The following is a 20,500-nucleotide window of genomic DNA, read 5'->3' as shown; positions in this document are numbered from 1 at the left end:
GAAACGCAGAAGCTTTTTCCCAGTTTTGTGGCACCTTCTGGTTACTCACCATATAACATAGAATATATCAACATGGCACAATAGTAAGATGAGTCACTGTTTTCCATAGCCCTAAGAAAGAAAGAAAATGTTGCCAATTAAACACGAAGTGCCACCAGTTGTCTGTTTTCAGAGAAATCTTGGATGTTGGAATGAGAAAAAAAATACAGTGAATTTTCAAGATGACAAAAAAATTTAAAACGATGGAGGAACCACAGTGGTCGTGGGTTGGATGACACATGTTGAATTTATTGAACATCAATTTCCATAATCGGCTTGAAATTTAACAGTGTAGCAAATTAGTCAACATATTTATATACAGCTTTTTAGATGGTTGTGCCCGCTTTCATGATTCTGTGATGTGTGTATAAAACTGCACTGTAAAATGCTTAATTTCTTTGGTTACAGCACCCCCGCGACCCTCCCACACACCCATTAATTAAGACATGCCCTGTTGGCAAGTTACAAGCAAATTGACATTTTAAAAATGAAACTGTACAAAACTCTCCGCAGTTAATTAAACTGTAGGAGAGATGTGCTAGATGTGCTGTGGAAAAGCTTTTTTTATTAAATGTGCTTTTTTTTTTTTGCATTCCGTTCTCGTAGAAAGGTTAAAGTGGGATGGGGCACGGAGCGCTGCGGAGGCGGAGAAGGGATATACGTCTCAGGGATACAGGAAATACGGTAACAGCGAAACCAGGAGGAAGCCAGCCCCGTGCCTGGAGGGGATCCGCCATCTCAGATCTCTCGGCCTTGCCAGGGCCCACCAGAGAAAACTGACGCTCTGGTCCGGCCATACCTATGGGGGACCAACCTTGTGCCTCCGGGGGATCCACGCTCCCACCAGGAGAAACGCGGGAACCCAAGCCTCCAAGAAAGCGCTGTCTCCTGGCTCCGCGGTGGGATTATCCCGAAGGGACTCCCAGTGGAGGTAATACCACTCTCCCCTCGGCGCCTCCTCCTGCATCTGATGGACTGAAGTCGCACCCTCCTCCTCCGGAGAAGTAGTGAAATAGATTTTTCCCAGCCTAAATCAGGTCAGATACTTTCTTTCTCATTTGGGACATCCAGGCTCTCTGGAACTTAATTGTGCTTTCCCCCAGCTGTTCTCCCTTTTCCTGTTCTTTCCACAAATTCAAAAAAAAAAAAAAAAAAGAATAAGAATAAGAAAAAGAGAAACAACTTATAGGCGTTGAATGGCTCTTTTACAAAGTACGCATGGATGGAATGATTATTTGATTGCATTGAGTAATTAAGATATTTCACGTGAGATAACTGAGTTTTTAAAGTAAACTGCAGTATTTTGATTTTCGTGACAGGCCACGGTGTAGCGAGGTACTAACAAAATGTTCCCTGCTCGATAAATTAAAACTGAATGGGAATTTACTATACTGTTCTCTCTACTTTTGTGTATATTGGATTTTTTTCCATTTAAATGGAAATGCTTAGTTCAAGAGCAAAGATGTGCGTAAGGCCTACGGCCTGTAAGATGAGCTCTGAGAACTAGGTTTTTTTTTTTAATGTAAAATGGGATTTAGTAAGTGAAAACAAAAGTTACAAAATGATGCTCAAACCCAAGTACCATAAAAATGTGCTTGTCCTAGGTATTGAGACATCATGGATGGACCAAGTCACCGCTTGTTAGTAATGAGAGCCATCTAAGAGGAAGGGAAAACTTTGGGTGGGCCTTAAAGGGTGAGTGACATCTGCCATCTGAGATGGACTGCTATTTAGGCCTAGTGTTTCCAGGATGAAAGGCCCAGGACAGGCTTGTTCTGAGGCAGCTTGCCTGTAATCCTGATTGTGTGAAAGAAATGAGCTACAGACTTTGACCATTTGCAAAGGAGTATGCAGTTTTTTCTCGAAGCAAGGAATATCATATTATAGGCGATTTCCAAACAAGCGCCATTTGTGTTTTAAGACTAATTCTTCCTTTCAGGAAAGTAATAGCCTGTTTAAATGAGCCTTATAGATTGTAAAAACAAACAAACAAACAAAAAAAAAAGGCGGGGGGAACCCAGGTTTGACTCAAGTCTCATCAATCCTTCTTCATCGCGTGCGTTTCTGGAGTCCTTGCTGTGGTTAGGCCTTGCACAGGGAGATGCGGGGGCAGATGGCGAAGGCGCAGTGGCTGTTGCATAGCCGGAGTGAAATAGATATTTAAGCAAGTTATGAATAACATTGGCAACTGTGGATCTTCTGGGTTTAGGTTTGCTGCTAAAGCATAAGAAAGGAAGGAGTTCCATTTCATCCGAAAGCAGCTGATCGTTAGTTATTCCATAGGCTTTTCCTCCCATGAGGGTTTTTTTTTAAAACCTCTATTCAAAGGCAAAATGTGGTAATGTGGGCTATAGGGAGGGAGATGCTCACCTAGAAAACAAAGGAAGCTATTCAGGGCAAGAAGTGTGTAGGAGCTACGTAATTTCTCCCCAGTGATTTAAATCATAAAAAATTGTAATGGTGAATACTTAGTGAATTTTTTTTTTGTGTCCCATACATTTTCTAAAGGGTTTGGTGTGTTAGAGTTTAATCACATATCCACCAAAGGATGTCTGAATAAGGCCAGTAAGTTCCTAAGTTACTACCAATGATGAGACATGTTGAGATTTGATTAAAAAGAAAATGCTTTGTTCCAGAGACTTGATGCTGTAAGCTGCTGTGCTGAACATGCCCCCTTATACTGCGTCCCTATTTAATAAGAATTGTGTCATTGAATTGGGAGCTGAAAGGAACGTAAGGAATTGGAAAAGTCAAGGGAAGATGAGTCAGACTGAATGTGGCAGACAGAATGACTTCACCTTGCTTCCTGTTTTCCAGTCGTTGAGAGGTTGCAGTATGATTCCATTTCCCTGGTGCGTTTGTAACACAGTTCACCCATTGACCACCATGAAGATTCTTGCCAATGCTACCCTGCTTTTGCTGGTGTCCCGCAGCTGGAAGTTGTGTTGCTAAAGGTAATCTTTTTGTTTTGTTTTTCTTTTTTTTCTTTACTAAAAATGCATGTAAAGAAAGAAGAAAGGAATTGAAAATGACACGTTCAAAATAACTGACAAAACCCCAAAAGCTAGCATTAACGATAAAATTGAAACCATATGCACCAAAAACTAGCCAGGTAAATCTGTGAAGCACTTTAGTAAATTTACTGCTGATTAGTTTATAGTTTCTGCAAAGTGAGTCTTTTTAAAGCCCATTTTGTAATTGTTACTAGTGAAGGGGAAAATGATTTGTACTTTTATATTGATTTTATAACACGCATCCTTTCTGAAGTATATTTTTCTAGTAATTTGTAGATTGTTTTGGGCTATTTGTAATTATATTGTATTGGCACTGTCTTTTTTACCAAAATGCATTGTTTTAGTTTGCCCAAGAAAATTTTTTGGGGGGAGGGGGTGTTTTGAGACAGGGTTTCTCTGTGTAACAGCCCTGGCTGTCCTGGAACTCACTCTGTAGAACAGGCTGACTTTGAACTCACAGAGCACTTCCTGTCTCCTGAGTGTTGGGATTAAAGGTGTGGGCAACCACCACCCAGCTGAAAATTAGTTAGTATTCACAGTTAGCTGGAGAGATGGATCAATGGTTAAGAACACTGCCTGCCCTTCCAAAGGTCCTGAGTTCAATTCCCACCAACCACATGGTGGCTCACAACATCTGTAATGAGATCTGATGCCCTGGTCATTCGTCCTCCTCAGCTTAGACCATGAAACCCAACATGGACAAGTTCAACAGAACCGCCATATACGGGCTGCCCATGCACGCTTCAGCATTGCCAGAGCAGACATTTTATTCAATTCAATTTTCATAGTTTGCTGAGAAGACTTATTGTGAATGGTTATGGAGTTTTTTCCCCCACCAAATATTTTGTCTATATCTACTTGCATAAGCATTTTCCCCATTTATATGACAATATGACAATGTGATAAGTTACAATAATTTTAATGAATTTCCTTCTTTTGGTTTTAACAAGGCTTTTTTATTTTGGGGGATGGGGATAGGACAAAGATTAGCCTCCTATATTGGTCTTCAGGAACCATCCGCTTTTTTGTGTGTTTTGTCTGTTTGTGTTTTGTTTTGTTTTTGTTTTTTTTTTTTTTTTTTGAGACAAGAGCTGTTACTGGGTCCTGATGAGGATAGGCTGACTGGCCAGTAAGCCCAGGTAACCACTGTCCTTACCTCCCCAGCACTGGGATTACAAGCCTGGCCACCATGCCCAGCTTTTATTTAGGTGCTAGAGTTAGAATTTAGGTCTTTTTGCTTGAATAGTGAGCAGTTTGCTTACTGAGCCACCTCTCCAGCCCTGCTTTCTCCTTTAATTATTTAATCTATATTTCTTTTTCTTCTAGTTTCCTTTCATTTGTTCATTTTCTGATTTAATGAATTGGACTCTAGCTCATTAGTATTTCTTTTCTAAAAAGGTGAAAACTACAAATTATTCTCTACCAGTTTGCTTATTGTTTTGTTATACTTTAACAATTGTTGCTTTATGATGTCTAAATGATTTTTTAATTTGGCAATTTTATAGGTGTGGGTGTTTTGCCTACATGTAAATATGTATGCTTAATGCTTAGGGATGTCAGAGGAGAGCATTGGATCCTCTGGCACTGGAAGTACAGATGGCTGTGAGTAGCCATGAGAGTGCTGGGAACTGAATTCGGCTCCTCTGCAAGAGCAACAAGTGCTCTTAACCGCTGAACCAGCATCTCTCCAGCCCCAGCTGAAGAGTTTTGCTTTTTAAATTTCCAGTTATTTATGCATTCTTTTTGAAATAACTGTATGATGAAACCATTCACCAAGCTATAAGTTAAGTTTTATTTTCTGCCACTTTAACGTATTTTTAAACTTCCTTGCAGCAACAACGGAGAAGAAATTTACATATATGCTGTACATCTCAATAGAATTTGGTAATATAAAGCTTTTTTTGCTAGGTATGGTGGCGCACACCTTTAATTCCGGTATCCAGGAAGCAGAGACAGGTGGATCTCTGAGTTTAAGGCCAGCCTAGTCTATAGAGTGAGTCAGGCTAGCCTGGGCTACATAATGACACCTTGTCTACAAACAAAACAAAAACTGAAAGCTTTTTTTCTTTCTTCAATACAAAGATCATGGTTAGGATGTTTAATTGAAATCCACAGTTAAACCATGAGGATATTATAGAAAACCTCCCATATCTTTCTCCACATTTATCAGCAAGTATTTGGCCACATTTGCCCTACCATTCTCTTTCCTCTGCCATCTAAAAGGAATTTGCAGCTATATTTCTGCTTTACTTCTTAATACTTCACTGTGTTTACTTGGAATAAATACTTTCTCATATATTATCTGTTTTTTTGGTTGAAGTTGCAGTCCAGGATGATGTGTTATACTTAGTTTTTTTTGTGTGTGTGTATGTGTGTGTGTGTGTCTTTCTAGTCCTTGATCAGGAAGTTTCTTCAGTTTCTTCAGTCTTCTTTGTCTTTGTTGACATTGACAATTTTTCAAAATATAAGATAATTATTTTATAGAATGCTCCTCAATTTACGTGTCAGTATCATTTCCTCCTTTTTATATTTTGATGATGTATGTTGGCAGGAAGACCTCAGAATTCATATTAAGTTTTTCTCTGGGCATCATAGTCATAACTTGCTCATGATGCAGATGTCATATCCACATTGACTTCTTGATTAAATTGCTGGGATTTTGTTGGATTAACCCTTTGTTTTCTCGTTACAGTCAATAATTTTTTTAAAAGATTTATTTATTTATTATGTATACAATATTCTGCCTGCATGTGTGCCTGCAGGCCAGAAGAGGGCACTAGATCTCATTACAGATGGTTGTGAGCCACCATGTGGTTGCTGGGAATTGAACTCGGGACCTCCAGAAGAACAGCTAATGCTCTTAACCTCTGAGCCATCTCTCCAGCCCCCAATAATTTTGCTCTGAATACTTGGAGATTGTGTATCTTTTCTGTTCCTTGTCAAACTATCTTCTACTAGTTTTTGTATCTGTTGATAATTCTTGACTAAATGTTTTTACTATGACTACAGAATAATAAATTTCAAGCTACTTGAAGAGAAAGCTTTTCTGTATTTATTTATTATATTTAAACACCTAAATTTTTATGTTATTTTATAAATAACCTGTTGCTATCATAATTATTTTACTCAGCTTGTTTTCTCTACCCTTTGGCATGGCACCATTCTTTGAGAGATATTTATTTTAACATTTCTTTTCTTCCTTACTTTCAGGCTCATCTTATATTTTCTACCCCATTGACCATTTCTCTATTTGACTGTGTTCCTGGGAGATCATATTGCAAGCTGAGGTGTGGATCTATGGATCTTTTTTTTTTAATCTTTTGTTATTTCACATTTAATTTTAGAGTACAAACATGGTTTCATAGTTGCTGAAATTTGCTGAATGTCTTAGAGAACTTAATGATTACTATTGCTTGTATGTTTGTAAGAGGTTTGTATATTCAGCCTGTTATAGGAGTCTATAAATATCTGCTAAATGTGTTACCGTGTGGTATAAGTCTCCTAGGTCTTAGTAAAGTCTAGGATACAACTTTTATCCTTTTTGTGACCCTTTTCTTAAATCTTTCCTTAGAATCTATTTTGTTTGCAAGATTCCATTGTGGCGATGGCATTTACTTTTCAGTTCTTTAATCTAGTCATCTTTCTGTTGAGATAGGGTCTTTCTATGTAGCCCTGAGAGGCCTGGAACTCCCAGAGATCCTCCTGCCTCTGCCTTCTGAGTGCTAGGATTAAAGGCGTGTGCCACCATGCCTTGCCTCACTCATTTTTTTTGCTATATATCCTGTTTTCTTGCATTCTTTCATTTGTTGTGAATTTAGAGCTCAAAGTAACAGCTTTATTATATTACCCTGCTATATATCTGATGTAGGTTTTATCTGGTTAAATCAGAGTGCTGGCCAGCTGCATTTCTTCCCAGAGGCTCTAGAAGCCAATTGGTTCTCTGCTCCTTAGGTTGTTAGTAGAACTGAGTTCCTTACAAATCTAAGAGTGAGAGCCCCATTTCCTTGTTGGATGGCAGCTGACAGGTGTCCTCGGCTTTTAGAAGCCCTTCATCTGTGACCCTCTCTCATTGTCTTCATAGCCAACTCTCAGTTGAGTCCCTCTCACACTTAAAACTTCTCTGTTTCTTTTTCTCATCCACCCTCTCTCTGCTCAGGTAGGAAAAGGATTTCTATGTTTAATATACAATCAGCCAAAGTATGCCACCCAGTTAATCCAGAGGAAATTCTTCTGTCTTCAAATCTGTAACCGAATTACATCGCCAGAGTTCTTTTACCATGTAAAGCGATATAGTCGCCAGTCCTGAGAATTATGATGTGAACCCCTTTATGTACCTATTATTCTGCTTTCCACACATCCCATTATTGCAGTTAACCATAACCGTAATTCAGTGTTTGATAATCCATTCTTTCATTCAACCAGCAGAAATATTTTTTAAAACATATATTAAACATATATTAAAGCAAACATCTGTTATATTACAGACATTGTACCAGGTGCCCATACTGCCAAAATAAGATGTCTAACTCACCCACTAAAGCCATAAACCAGTTTGGTAAGTTTCGTAGGAATTAGCACATACTGCCGTTTAAGAGAATGCAAGAGGCTGTACTGCCTAGATGAGAAATACCAGGATGGATTTTTGTGTGCATCGATGTCTGTGCTGGGACTTAAAGAGTACTCTTGGGTATTAAGGCTGGGGAGTGGTAAAATGTGTTAGTTACTTTCTGTTGCTCTGATAAAATACTATGATCAAAAACAACCCAAGGAAGAAGGGGTTTATTTTGGTTTAAGGTTCCAGAGAGACAATCCGTAATGGTGAGGAAGGCATGTCAGCAGTCAGCTGGAGCAAGAGGCTGGCTGATCACATTTTATCCAGGAACAGAAAGCAGAGAAAGCTAACAGGAAGTGGGGCAAGGCTCTACACCCCCAATGGTCACTCCCCCCCCCAACTTCCTTGCTTCCTCCAGAAAGGCTCTAGCTCAGAAAGGTTCCATAACATTTCCTGAAATCCAGGAGGTTGGCCCTGAACTCTGAAGCACCAATCCTGCCAAACCTCCCAAGTTTCTAGGATTACAGGCATGTGCCACCACGTCCATAACATTTCCGAACAGCACTAATCCACTGGGGACCAAGTGTCAAATATTGGGGACATTTCTCATTCAAACCATCATAAGGGCAAGTAGAGAATAAGTAGCGAGACTGTAATGACCAAAAATACAGAGCTCAGGACAGCCTGTTCTTTTAGAGGACACAGGTAAATAGTAGCTACGTCTGCAAGTCATGTAACTTCCTAGGATGTAGGATGAATATGCAAATTTTGTGCTCTTTACTGAATAGTTTCCAGATAAATCAATAAGAAATATAAAGTCATTACAAACTTTTAAGGAAAGCCAAATGTGGTAGCACACTTTTTAATCCCAGCACTTGGAAGGAAGAGGCAGGTGGCTCTCTGTGAGTTCAAGATGAAACTGGTCTACATAGCAATGTCCAGGCTAGCCCAGGCTACATAGTCAGACCCTGTCTTAAAACAGGGTCTCTTATAAGGAGAGTGTTATGTTCATATACCAGTCTTCATGCAGAAGATAGCATAGGAAGATACTGGATTGAAAAGATAGTTAATAATGTGAAAACCCTTCAAGTAATAAAACTCTGAGCTTAGCCATTGATAGTTGAGATGAAATACAGAGAAATGGATTAAGAATGATTTTTGAAATATTGATCAGATGGCATATTAATCAGGATTTAGCCTGTGAAACATGATCAGGAGGAAATATGTAATAAGAAATTATATACAATTGTGGTGTATTGACTTGGGTTGATTGCATAAGTCTGAAATCTGTAGAGTAGGTTCATGGGATGGGCCCCTGAAATTCTCCAGCTCAGGCTACAACTAAGATACATATTTCAGAGAAGTTTTATCTCTATTCTTCATGCCTATCAATTGACTAAATCAGATCTCTCAAGATTATCTCCCAGCTCCTTATTTAAAGCCAGCTGGTTGTAGATGTCAGCCACAAGAAAAGCAAAATACTTTCACAGCTGCCCTGGGACTGTAGATTCTATGCTAGCAAACTAGCAACAAACGTTCGTGACAGATAAGAGTTCTATATGAAGGAAGGCAGTTCTCAAGTTTCTGAATTTAGTATTGTGTGAAGTCACTGTCTGAGGGACAGAATGCAATACATGGGATAATTTTCACTATTTTCAGTAAGCTCGCTAGGCAGAGAGATTCCTGGCAAGCTGGTAAAGCTCTGAGGTGACAAGAGCACTTTTGATAAGTAGGATAAAAACTGCTATCAAGAGTGACCATTTAGGGCAAGGGAGCAAATTAGATACTCTAAAGCACAAATCCATAGAGAAAACTGTCTGAAATCAACTCTAAAATCACCAACATTTCAAGAGCAACTGAGAAAGACGAACGAAGGGGATGTAGAGGGCAGGTCCTGAGAGAGTTTGCTGTCCAGATTTGAAAGAAAATTCAGGAAGCAACTGTCATATATGGCAAAGGGTTTAATATATTGGAATTTTTTTACTTTTGCCTTTTCACTTTTAACACAGCCTTGAGAATGATGTCTCATATATATATATATCCATAATGTTACTCTGCTTAAAATTCTTTAGTGATTTCCTCATATCTACAATAAAATCTTAAATGGCTTGCAAGATTACAAATGCCATGTCTCTCAAGCCTGATGTATTACCATTGAGCATTTCACCTTATACCAACTGCACAAAAGCCTTTCGTTGGATTTTTTTTCTTTTTCCTTTCATGGTTTTGTTTTTTTTTTTTCAGGACAGGGTTTCTCTTTGTAGTACTGGCTGACCTGCCTGGAACTCGCTTTGTAGACCAGGCTGGCCTCAAGCTGCCCAGCTTCATTGGATTCCTTATCCCACTATGATTCTCTTGAACTTCTTGTTACTTCAGGCTCATTTCATATTACATTTGGAACTCTGATGTTTCTGAAGTCTGCCTTACAATGCCGCCTATCTGTCATGGCCTTGGGGGATTTTACCCTAATTCCCTGACTGACCTCTTCTTCAAGAAGCCATTATTATTGCATCTTTGTAATCATCTTTATTTCTGGTTCCAGTATTTGTATTTGTTTGCACATATCAGATATCAAAATAGTAGACACACTCAGAAATTTCGGTGTTGCTAAGTTCCACCTTGTGGATTGTGAACGGTGGTGTGAACAGTGCTGTGAACAACAGAGCTTTGCTGGGTCTACTTATTTCTCCCCTTTTTATTGAAAATAGACTTTTTTTCTAATACAGTTTCCCCTCCCTCTACTCCTCCTAGCTCCTCGCCACCTGCCCTCCCCTCTGGACCCACCCCCTTTCTCTCACTAGAAATGAACAGGCTTCTAAGAGATAACAACATAACAAAACAAAATACGATAAGCTAAAAACAAAGCTATCACATCCACGTTGGATAAGACAAATCAACAGAAAGAAAAGATCCCAAGATAAAGCACAGGAATCAGAGACCCACCAGTTCACACACTCAGGATTCCCATAAAAACACTAAACTGGAAGCCATAGTATATACACAGAGGACCTGGTGCAGACCCGTGCAGTCCCTATGTGTGCTGCTTCGGTCTCTGTGAGTTCAGATGACTTTTGCTCACTTGATTTAGAGGGCTTTGTTCTTTTGGTGTCTTTCTGCCTCCTCTTTTCACGGGGTTCCCTGAGCTCTGAGGGAGGGATTTGATGGAGACATCCCATTAGAGCTGCGCATTCAACGCCCCTCTCCCCATAATGTGCGGCTGTGGGTCTCGGATTTGTTTCCATCTGCTGCAGGAAGAAGCTTTTCTGATGATGGCTGAGTAAGGTATTGATCTATGAGTGTAGCAGAATGCCATTAGGAGTCATTTTATCCCTACTTTAAAAAGAGACCAGTAGAAGAGGTCCCATGGAAATCCCTAAACAACCCAGGCTGTTGCTAAGAGAGTAAGTTGTTCTTCACAAACTGACAGTGGGGCCTATTGCTGAAGACAACATACATGACTCATTGAACATGGAGAGGTCTAGCTGGTGCCTCCATTCTAGTGTCTTTGATATAGGAAGGCACTCTACAGGCTACCAAAAGAGAAACTTAAAACCAACCCAGCCACTACCCAGCCATAAAATCCTTGATCTATGGAGTTTTGAAGTGTGCTTGATATATCCCATCACTCTATTGAGGAAAACTTATTTTTCCTCTTCCACTTTTTAATAGCATCTTGCCTATGAGTGGGACTTTTTTCTCATTTTCCCTCCCTACTTCATTAATAAATGTTGTTCAGATTATAAAAAAAAAAAATCCTTGATCTACAATCTGTCCTGGCTTCAAGATACACAAATGCAATCATTTATGGCAAAGCTTCTGAGCATAACCAGCCAGTGTCTGATTTGACTTAAGGCCCACTCTATGAGATGGAACCCATACCCAATACTTTTTGGGTGACTTGAGACTAGATAGCCCAGAGACCTAGGGTAAAATAAAATACTACATTTTTTATTATATTGAAATGCACAGTTGGTTTTGGGACCATCTCTGTCCCATTAAACTGTGCTGGTGACAAAATAAGGGTACAATTCAGACTCATCTTTTACTATCTTTAGGTCCTTTAGGCCTACAGATGGATCAATGCCCTTGTACTTATTAGAGGGGCCTCAGATCAACAAGAGGCCTTTTGGTATTATGACCCTTTCCAGGAAGGAGGGAGTTCCTATTGTTTCTTCACTAGATATGTGAATTACCGCCCATTCCAAAGCTCTGGAGCAAGGAAACATCCCCTTAGCATGAACTGACCAAGTTTTTCCCCTCTTCACCTTCCATGTCCCATTGTTTTCCTTCTGGCCCACTCCTAATTGATTAGAGAACAGAACAGGGCAGAGGAAATGCTCTAAAGAGAGATCTTGGGCCTTTCAGCTATCTGGTGGCCTTCTCTGGGCTCTCTGTTGATGGTTAGTCCATTCTCTGCACATGGGTGAGCTACCTGGTGCTCATATAAGAGACACCCGTGTCTTCTACCCTGTGGATGTTTTCCCTGGCCGTTTGCTTGGCTGGGCTCAAGGTTACAGTATGGTCTCCAGCTGAATTCACAGGCTTGTCAGAAAGTAATCCTGCAGCAAAATTATGATCAAGCCAGTACTGTGACCAGCACTTTCTACTGTGGAGAGCTGGACTATGACTTGAATCTTCCTATGGAGTCACAGGGAACTACATGTGTGTGTTTTAACTTTAATTTTTTTTTCTTCTCGTAAATTACAGCAGGAACCAAGGGAGACTGAGAAGGCCAAAGGGAGGGGAAAGTCAAGCTGCTGCTTGAACAGGATTCCTGTGAGGCCCCTAGCCAACTAGTCCCTAGTTTCTTAGCCTCTTGCTCAGCACTTTCTTGGTCTTTGCTAGCAGTTGGAATGGTTCGAAGACCACATCAACAGATGGGCAGGGAAAGAGTTTTAGCTGTGATCTGTGACTATCCAGAGGAAAGTGTAAGTGGTGCCCATCAGTGGAAAGCACAGAGTAAATGCCAGTAGCATATGTCTTCTGGCTGACACTTTAACTGGACTTTCCACAAGAAGGAAAGGCACCTTGCTTCCACTGCTTCAGAGCACTCTGAGAAGGGAGAGGCAGATATGGTGGTAGGCTCCCAGAGACAGAGGCCTGGAACTTCCAAGTACAAATGCCTAACCAAGCTACTGTTGTGTCCCTGCCCCCCACTGGTGTTCCTGTGAGGAAAGGAGCGACCCGGTCCAGCATGCCTGTAGCTCTCAGGATTGGTCACACTGTTGATCTTCACAAAGGATACCAGTATCAATGGCCCAGTGCCCAAGTCACTGGCCAATGACCTAACCCCACATGATTTAATGTTAAGGTTCACTGGCCTCCATGCTGTTACCTGTGTTGTCCTAGGGTTTCACCTTTGGAGGTGATGGTTCTCTAGAACACTAAGAATACTATGCCAGGCAATGCTGGTATTCTCTTCACTATGACCAATGCTTTCTCTTCACTTGTACCTCCTTAGAGGCATAGGCCACACTGGGAATGCACAGAGCTTCTTGACAAATTTGAAAGTTGTCCTCCCAAGGCATTCTGGCATTTTTCTGTGGACTGAATTGAGAAATAAGCGTTCTGTGCATTCTTTACTGGAACAACAATTAAATATGATGAGTCCAAAACCAGACTCACAAATAGCAGCAAATGTCTGTCATTTATCAACCACTGAGAGACTTTTCCTAAGTCTTGTATTAGATACAAGGCCACCACTTCAGCTGTGAAAGATAAGAGGAGGGAGAGACGTGCAGAGATCTGGACAAGTGAATGGTGGGATTCCCGCTTTCAATGTCGCACAATCTCTTTCAAAAATAATTAACTGTAATCTCTCTGCATCTTTTTATGGTTTTTGTCCTACCATTTCAAATCATACTAAAGTGTGCACCGTATTCTTTACTTCCTTCACTCCTTATATTTTGTGTGCATTGATGCTTTTCCTATTTGAGGAAAGGATTACTTTCTCTGACTTGTCTATATTGCCTGTGTAAGTTGACATTACTTGGTACAAATGAAAGTTTTTCACTTGTCCATCAGCCACAATGTGTTTCTTAACACTTTTTGTCTTTGCTTGTTTTCTGTACTGTTTTGGAAAACAAAGCAAAATACCAGTTCATAAAACACTGCATCATACATTAAGCATATAGTTCATTGATAGAAAACATGCCTATCTTGTATGAGTCCTGGGGTTTGTTTCATAGCACCAAAACACCTCCTAAAATAAATACAAGACCCAGTGTATTATATTGTAAAATATTATATTTGGAAGGAAAATTTAAATCTATTTAGGAGGTTAGTGTAGCTTTTACTAAGGTCTCCAATGGAATTTTAAGTATAAATTCTTTTAGATAGCCTCTTGCTATGGAGCCCAGGCTTGCCTGGAACTCACCACAGTGGGTTACTTTCAGTCTCCTGATCTGACTACATTTACCTCCCAAGTGCTAGAATTCCAGTCATGTGTTACCACATCCTGCTTATAATTTGTTTTTGAACATGAAATACTACATTTAAAAGAGCTAAAGGTATTTTTTTAAAAAGTGTTTATATAACCTCATAATTGTGCTGATATGTAGCTATCAAATGTTTATTTCATGTTTCATAAACTTTAAGTAAAAGAGCCACTAGTTCTGTCTGAGGTCTGCCTCATGTAGAGACATGTAGAGAATGAATTATTATACCTATTTTAAGAGAGCACAGTTGGCCCTCCATCAAAGGCTCTGTGTTGATGGATTCAGTTAGCTCCAGCCCCGGTTAGCTCAAATGTTCTTTTGTTGCTATGGTTGTCCTATACTGTATTAGTGAATCTTTGATTGTTTTGCTGGTAGACTTTTTTATATGACTACTTAAACCATATAACAACTATTTGCATAGAATTTATATTGTTTTAGGCATTGCAAGTAATCTATGATATTTATATATGAGAATGTAAGCATGCATGTCATTTATATGGAAATATGATGCCAATTTATACAAGGGAGTTAAATATTAACAGAGTTTGGGATCCATTTCCTGGCAGGTAGATACTTGGGGAAACTTGAAGTTTGGTTTGCCTCATAATCCAACAGGCTGAGAATATATTTGGATATTTATGAAAACAATTGGAACCAGGTGGTAATAGCACATGCCATTACTCCCAGCAATCAGTAGGCAGAAGCAGATGGATCTCTTTGAGTTTGAGGCCTGTCTGGTCTATAGAGTAAGTTCTAGGACAATCAAGACTACACAGAGAAACCCTGTCTCAAAAAACAATAAAAGGAAAACAATTGGAAAGATACTCCATGCCCTCTATTTAGAGAATTATTAAGCTGTAAAATCTTGTGGTATACTATCATATACATATTCAAAAGAGCATATTAAATCTATAATATATACTAAATATAAAATGATAAGCAATGAAAACATTGCATAATAATGTATATTATATAAACTCATTTTAATAACAAATGAGAAACCTACATATTTGTCAATATACCTGTTTATGATGATTATAAAAGTGTGGAGCAGGTACTCTCGACTACATCTGTCAACCTGCAGAGACTAGAAATGGGACTTATTGGGGAAAAATTACTAAACTTTTCTTTCTCTTGTTTTTTTAGACATAGGCTCTTACTTAGCCAGCCTGATTATCCTGTCTCAACTTCCCAAATGCTGAGATTACAGGCATGTATGCACTACACCCAGCTTCTAATCTTGTCTTTATACATTTTATATTTTATCCCTTATTACTATACCTATCTTAAAATAATTTTAATGAAACTTTTAAGCTTGTATATAAAGAAAGAAATCATATACAATATGAAGTCAGTTGATACACACTCCGGTTACATTAATGCACACATACAAATGTGTATAATGAATAATTCATTAATTACTCCTAATAACTTATCAAATAGTCCTGTCTTTTAGTAAAAAAAAACATGAATTAAAAGAATGGACAGGTCATGGAGGACAGAATGTATGTGGTCAACCACGATGAATGACTTTGTGCGTTCTTTACTGGAAGTCAAAAGGCAGTTGAATCTGTTGAAATCAAAACTGAACATACAAACAGGAGCCACCCCCATTCTGTCATAAATGAACCGTTGTGGAACTTCTCATTTGTACTAACTATGTCATACTCAATGCCATCCAACAACTGAATGATTAAAGAAGTTAACATTGTGATATAATGTAAAGTAACATTGTGAACCAATAAAATATTGAGGTAAGCCAGTTTTTATAATGAATGTTTCATGAAGTGAACTTGGTGGGTGTGGTGGTGTATACCATAATCTCAGCACTTGGGATACAGAGACAAGAGGGAAATCCCCAATTTTACAAATTCACTATTAGTTCATTCTATTTGTAGTAGTCAAAATTCTTGGGAGATGGCTCAGTGGGTAAAGTGCTTGCTGCATGAGTGTGAAGCCCTGAGTTTGAGTCCCCATAAACCAGGTAAAACTGGGTGTGGAACCACACATCTGTAATCTCAGCACTCCTACGCCAAGATGGGAGGTGAATCCTTGGAAGCTTGTGGGCCAGCTAGCCTGGCCTCCGCACCTGTGACCAACAGAGAGACCCTGTGTCAGACAAGGTGGAAGGTGAGAACCAACATCTGAGATTATCTTCTGACATCCATATGCACATCATGGAACATGTACACCCACATGTGAATGCACACACACACATGCACACACACACACACACATACACACACACATCCTATTAACACACAAAAGATGAATTCTCCATAATCCTCAGATTTATAAATGATAATGCCAAATATATAATATGTGAATTACATACAATGAAAGCATAAACAGTTCAAAGATTTTTTTAACAGCATCAGCATTTTTCCAGGTATGTATTTTGACCTGTCTTTCATTTGTGGAATTGATGAAAGTGATCCTATGTAAGAATCAATCGACTTTATTGTTTTTCATAAGTAAAAGTTGCAATCACACTCGATACCATTTAACAGAGGAATAATTTAATAGGTAATATTGCCATATGATAGAATGAGACAACTGAAACAGTGAGACAAGTTAATTTTTATAACGAAATATTATTAAGGGAGCAGGGCATAATGGTACACACCCATAATCCCTGCACTTGGGAAATAGGCAGGAGGGAAATTCTGAGTTTGAGACTAGCCCTGGCTGTACAGTAGTAGTGAGATATTATCACAAAAAGAAAAACAGCTAGAACTTAAATGGGTAAAAAATTAGTGAAGAAGTATATAAATTGATGATGTAATTCATATTCCGAACTCCAAATCTACAATACTGTATTGTAACCACCATGTATGTGTATGTACATACATACAAACATACATAGACAATGGTAAAGAAGTAATTGATGCTGATGTTTTTATCTGGAGATACAGGGAAATCTGAGGAATGGTAAAAGTCTGGTGACAAGAAAGTTTCTATTTATATTGTTTAAATATGAATTTTCTAAAGAACATAAGAAGGTAGTCAAGAGTGGTGAAGCAGCACTGGTCCTAGGAAAGCAAGAGCTGCTGAAATAGGCATTCCAGCAATTCTCTGGGAGAAAATTACACTAAGGGTAGTAGAGACATCTGATCTCGTTGACACAAAAGCTTTTTTTTACATTCAAACACATTAGGTACCAAGCACTAGCAGATTATCAGGACCCTATGATCTGTTTCTCCTATAGCCTGTTTAGAAGGGGATCTGAAGCATTGCCTTCTGAACACGTGTTTGACCTGTATAATTGCATTTCTCATTGTAAATGAATATGTTTCTCTTTTTATATCTTTCAGTATTATGATGTAATGAATGTGATTTCACCTCCAGAATTTGGATGAATTTAGGACGTGGGCAAGATCGGGTTGTATACTTCTAGGACTGAAGGCCATGGTGTGTGTGGATCATGGTAAACTCACCAAAGCAAGCCCTTGACATGGTCCTGCAGAAGCCAATCATTGCTCTCTTTTGTTGACACCTAGTCTTTGCTCTATTGCATTAAAGCTTCATAAATGCATTGATGTCCAAATAAATTTTGTCTTGTTGCTGTGTTATAGCTATGTGACAATTATCACTAAATTTTGAGTTTGAATTAAGTATCATGTGAAAATTCTAAATATAAACTAGTTCTAAAATTAGTCCCCAAATTCGATCTTTTTCTACAGATGGCCATCTAATCATCACAGTAGTGTGACTATGGCAGAAAAGGCATGGGTAGGTAAAAACTTAAGAGTTAGCTTGCCAGTAAGCTACATTAACTGACAGTTGATTTTTGCCGTATTATGCCTGGAGTCCACATTTTAACTATTTTCTTCGTTAAGATGGTTTGTGGGCTTGTTTTTCTAATTTGCTACTTCTTAAATGGCCAGAATTAAATACAGTGAGTATCCTAATTACAAATATTTATAGGCATTGTGTGGTAAAATCACACATAATATGGTAAAACTTTAATTGCATATTCTTACACTTGACATAGTTAATGAATTGCTCATTAATTATTCATGATTAGGGGTTTAAGTAGCTGAATGCTAAAGCACTTGCCTAACACAGCAGGTCCCCAGATTAGTCCTCCAAAGTGCCAGAGCCTAAACTAGGAATACTGCCAACAAGGGTTTGGGGGAGGGATTAGAGAGTCACAGGAAAATTGTGTATGTACTATAACAACTGTAGGACAGAGATATAAGAAGGAGAATTCTGTCTTCTGAATTATAATAATGGAAAAGTACTTTTTTCTAAGTACACAGCACATCTGAAAGCAACATATAAACATGCCTATAGGTTAGTATATATAATGATCACATAATTTGTTCAAGTAATAGTTAAAGCTGAAAAATATTTTTGAAAAGGTGTGAAATGTATTTGATTCTGAACACTGAAATCAGTCCTTGCCCCAGAAGCAAGGGATCTGGAAAAAAATAATCACAAATACACTGATAATTATTTCTATTCCATGCACAATTAATACATTCTGAGCAAGGACATTAAAAACCCTGTATCTCATTGCCCTTTAGAGCTTTAAAACTATTGAAGGAGCACAAAAACTACAAACAGAAATCATGGACTTCTTGAACCCAGTAATAACTGGTGATAGGCATGTCATGGGCCAAAGACTCAATAGTGTCTAGATGATGCCAGTTTCTGAAATATGCAGTGTAATCTGTATCCGAGTTCACGTTGCCTTCAGAAGTTCCAAGATGATTTGAAGGTCATAGAAAAGTGATGGAACTCAAAAAGCCAAAACATTTCCAGGATATCTTATTTTTCCAGATATGAAAATTTAGTACAGAAGTACAATGAGTAAAATGGTGCATGATAGACATATTGATTAATGAAATCAAATCAGCAACCTAGAAACAAGCTGTCATTTTTATGGACAATTTCTGAAAGGTTACCAAGGAAGGCTAAAAAGAATGGTGTTTTCACCAGATGGTGCTGCGGACTAGTGGCCATCCACATACAAAAGAATGAAGCTAGATGCCCACCTGACACGCATTCAAAACTTAACCTTAAATATATCAAAGACATCAACCCAATGGTTATATTATAAAATTCTTGGAAAGAAACAGGTGTATTTGTCAGCTCAAAATATCTATTTTAGATTTTGTGCAAAAAGAACAAGTTGCAATGAGAAATGTGAGTAATCTTGATATTATAATTACATATGTTATTTTAGTCAAAAAATTAAAGGATTATTTCAAAGAGCACAATGAGGAGAGGAAAGTGGTGGATTGGAGACTTCTAACATTTTCCTATATCTGCTATATTAAAATAAAGCAGAGGTTTGTCTTCAAGGAGAGGTGGTGACGTGGAAAAGTACTTGAGTACTTGAGCAAGAATAGAGGCCAGGAGATCCAGAGATATTGGATGTTAAGTTTATAAAAGAAACAACAATAGAGACTAGGGGTGGTGATGCGTTCCTCGTTGCACCCCTTCGAAACAGGATTTCTCTGTGTAGCCTTGGCAGTACTGGAACTTGCTCTGTAGATCAGACCAGCCTCGAACTCAGAGATCTGCTTGCCCAGTGCTGGGATTAAAGGTGTACGCCACTGCCTCTGCCACCACCAACTTTAATGCATGCCTTTAATCCGAGCACTTGAGAGGCAGGTTCATTTCTGTGAGTTCCAGAAACGATGTCTCAGAAAACCGAGGCTGGGGGGGGACAACCTTGCATTGACGTTTGATCACAACCTAGGCAAGAAGTCAAAATGTTCTTCAGTGGGACAGTGGGGCTGTAAGTTGAAGTGTCCCAGTGAACTTCACAGTTCTTGCATTCTGCAAAAAACAGTTTGAAAAACAAAATGAGCAAATAGTGGTTGGGGTGGCGAGGTGGTGGTGCACCTCCTTCAATCCCAGCACCCGGAAGGCAGAGGCAGGCAGATCTCTGTGAGTTCAAGGCCAGCCTGGTCTACAGAGTTAGTTCCAGGACAGCCAGGGCTACACAGAGAAACCCTGTTTTGGAAACCCCATTCCACCCCACCCCACCCCCCCAAAAAAGAAAAGAAAATGGCAGCGAGGAGGCTGGGCACTTGTGACCTACATAGACGTCGAACACTGGAGGAGTTCCCTGAACTCTCTGCTTGCTCACTGGTACAGTGCCACAGAATCCTAAAGAGGGGTCTTACCATCAAACCGAAGGATCAGAGGTGCTTTCATTTATGTGCCTCCAAGTCCCAACCACCTCTCTTCACAGGTTGAGACTAAGCTGAGGGTGTGGGCCCCAAGAAACTTGTGACTTGCATGCAGGCTCACATACACAAGGGCACGGCAGACGTTTCTTCCATTGTGAAACATCTGAGAACCTCTTGGAAGCAGCAAACACAGGGCTGACACGGATCTCTCTGCACCAGGCCCTCTGCGTATACAAAGTAAGCACATCTTAGTTTTCATAGTAAAAGAATGAGAGAAGAGAGAAAAGAAAGGTATTCCTGTTATATGAATAT

The 20,500-nt window shown here is 39.2% G+C and overlaps 1 protein-coding gene across 4 annotated transcripts; it reads left to right on the top strand.

Annotated features, from left to right (window-relative positions):
* The first annotated feature begins 693 nt into the window (after window positions 1-693).
* On the top strand, window positions 694-17,617 carry Nbdy (negative regulator of P-body association). 4 transcript variants are annotated; one of them, XM_026784827.1, is made up of 5 exons: window positions 694-1,076; window positions 2,857-2,993; window positions 6,264-6,340; window positions 7,538-7,608; window positions 17,357-17,617. In XM_026784827.1, exon 1 carries the CDS (start codon window positions 841-843, stop codon window positions 1,045-1,047), a length of 207 nt encoding a protein of 68 aa, XP_026640628.1. In that variant the 5' UTR covers window positions 694-840; the 3' UTR covers window positions 1,048-1,076; window positions 2,857-2,993; window positions 6,264-6,340; window positions 7,538-7,608; window positions 17,357-17,617. The 4 variants fall into 4 exon arrangements, with proteins under 4 accessions (XP_026640628.1, XP_026640629.1, XP_026640630.1 ...); XM_026784828.1 differs by lacking the exon at window positions 6,264-6,340; XM_026784829.1 differs by lacking the exon at window positions 7,538-7,608.
* Window positions 17,618-20,500: the final 2,883 nt, after the last annotated feature.

Source organism: Microtus ochrogaster, chromosome X (genome assembly GCF_000317375.1).
Source record: "Microtus ochrogaster isolate Prairie Vole_2 chromosome X, MicOch1.0, whole genome shotgun sequence".
In the NCBI taxonomy this organism is placed as follows: domain Eukaryota; kingdom Metazoa; phylum Chordata; class Mammalia; order Rodentia; family Cricetidae; genus Microtus; species Microtus ochrogaster.
The sequence above is the reverse complement of the archived record's forward strand: the minus strand, read 5'-3'. Positions and strand labels throughout refer to the sequence as shown.

What these genes read in the sequence shown, in the direction of transcription:
- Nbdy (XM_026784825.1), top strand. Translation starts at nt 841, where the DNA reads ATGGGGGACCAACCTTGTGCCTCCGGGGGATCCACGCTCCCACCAGGA.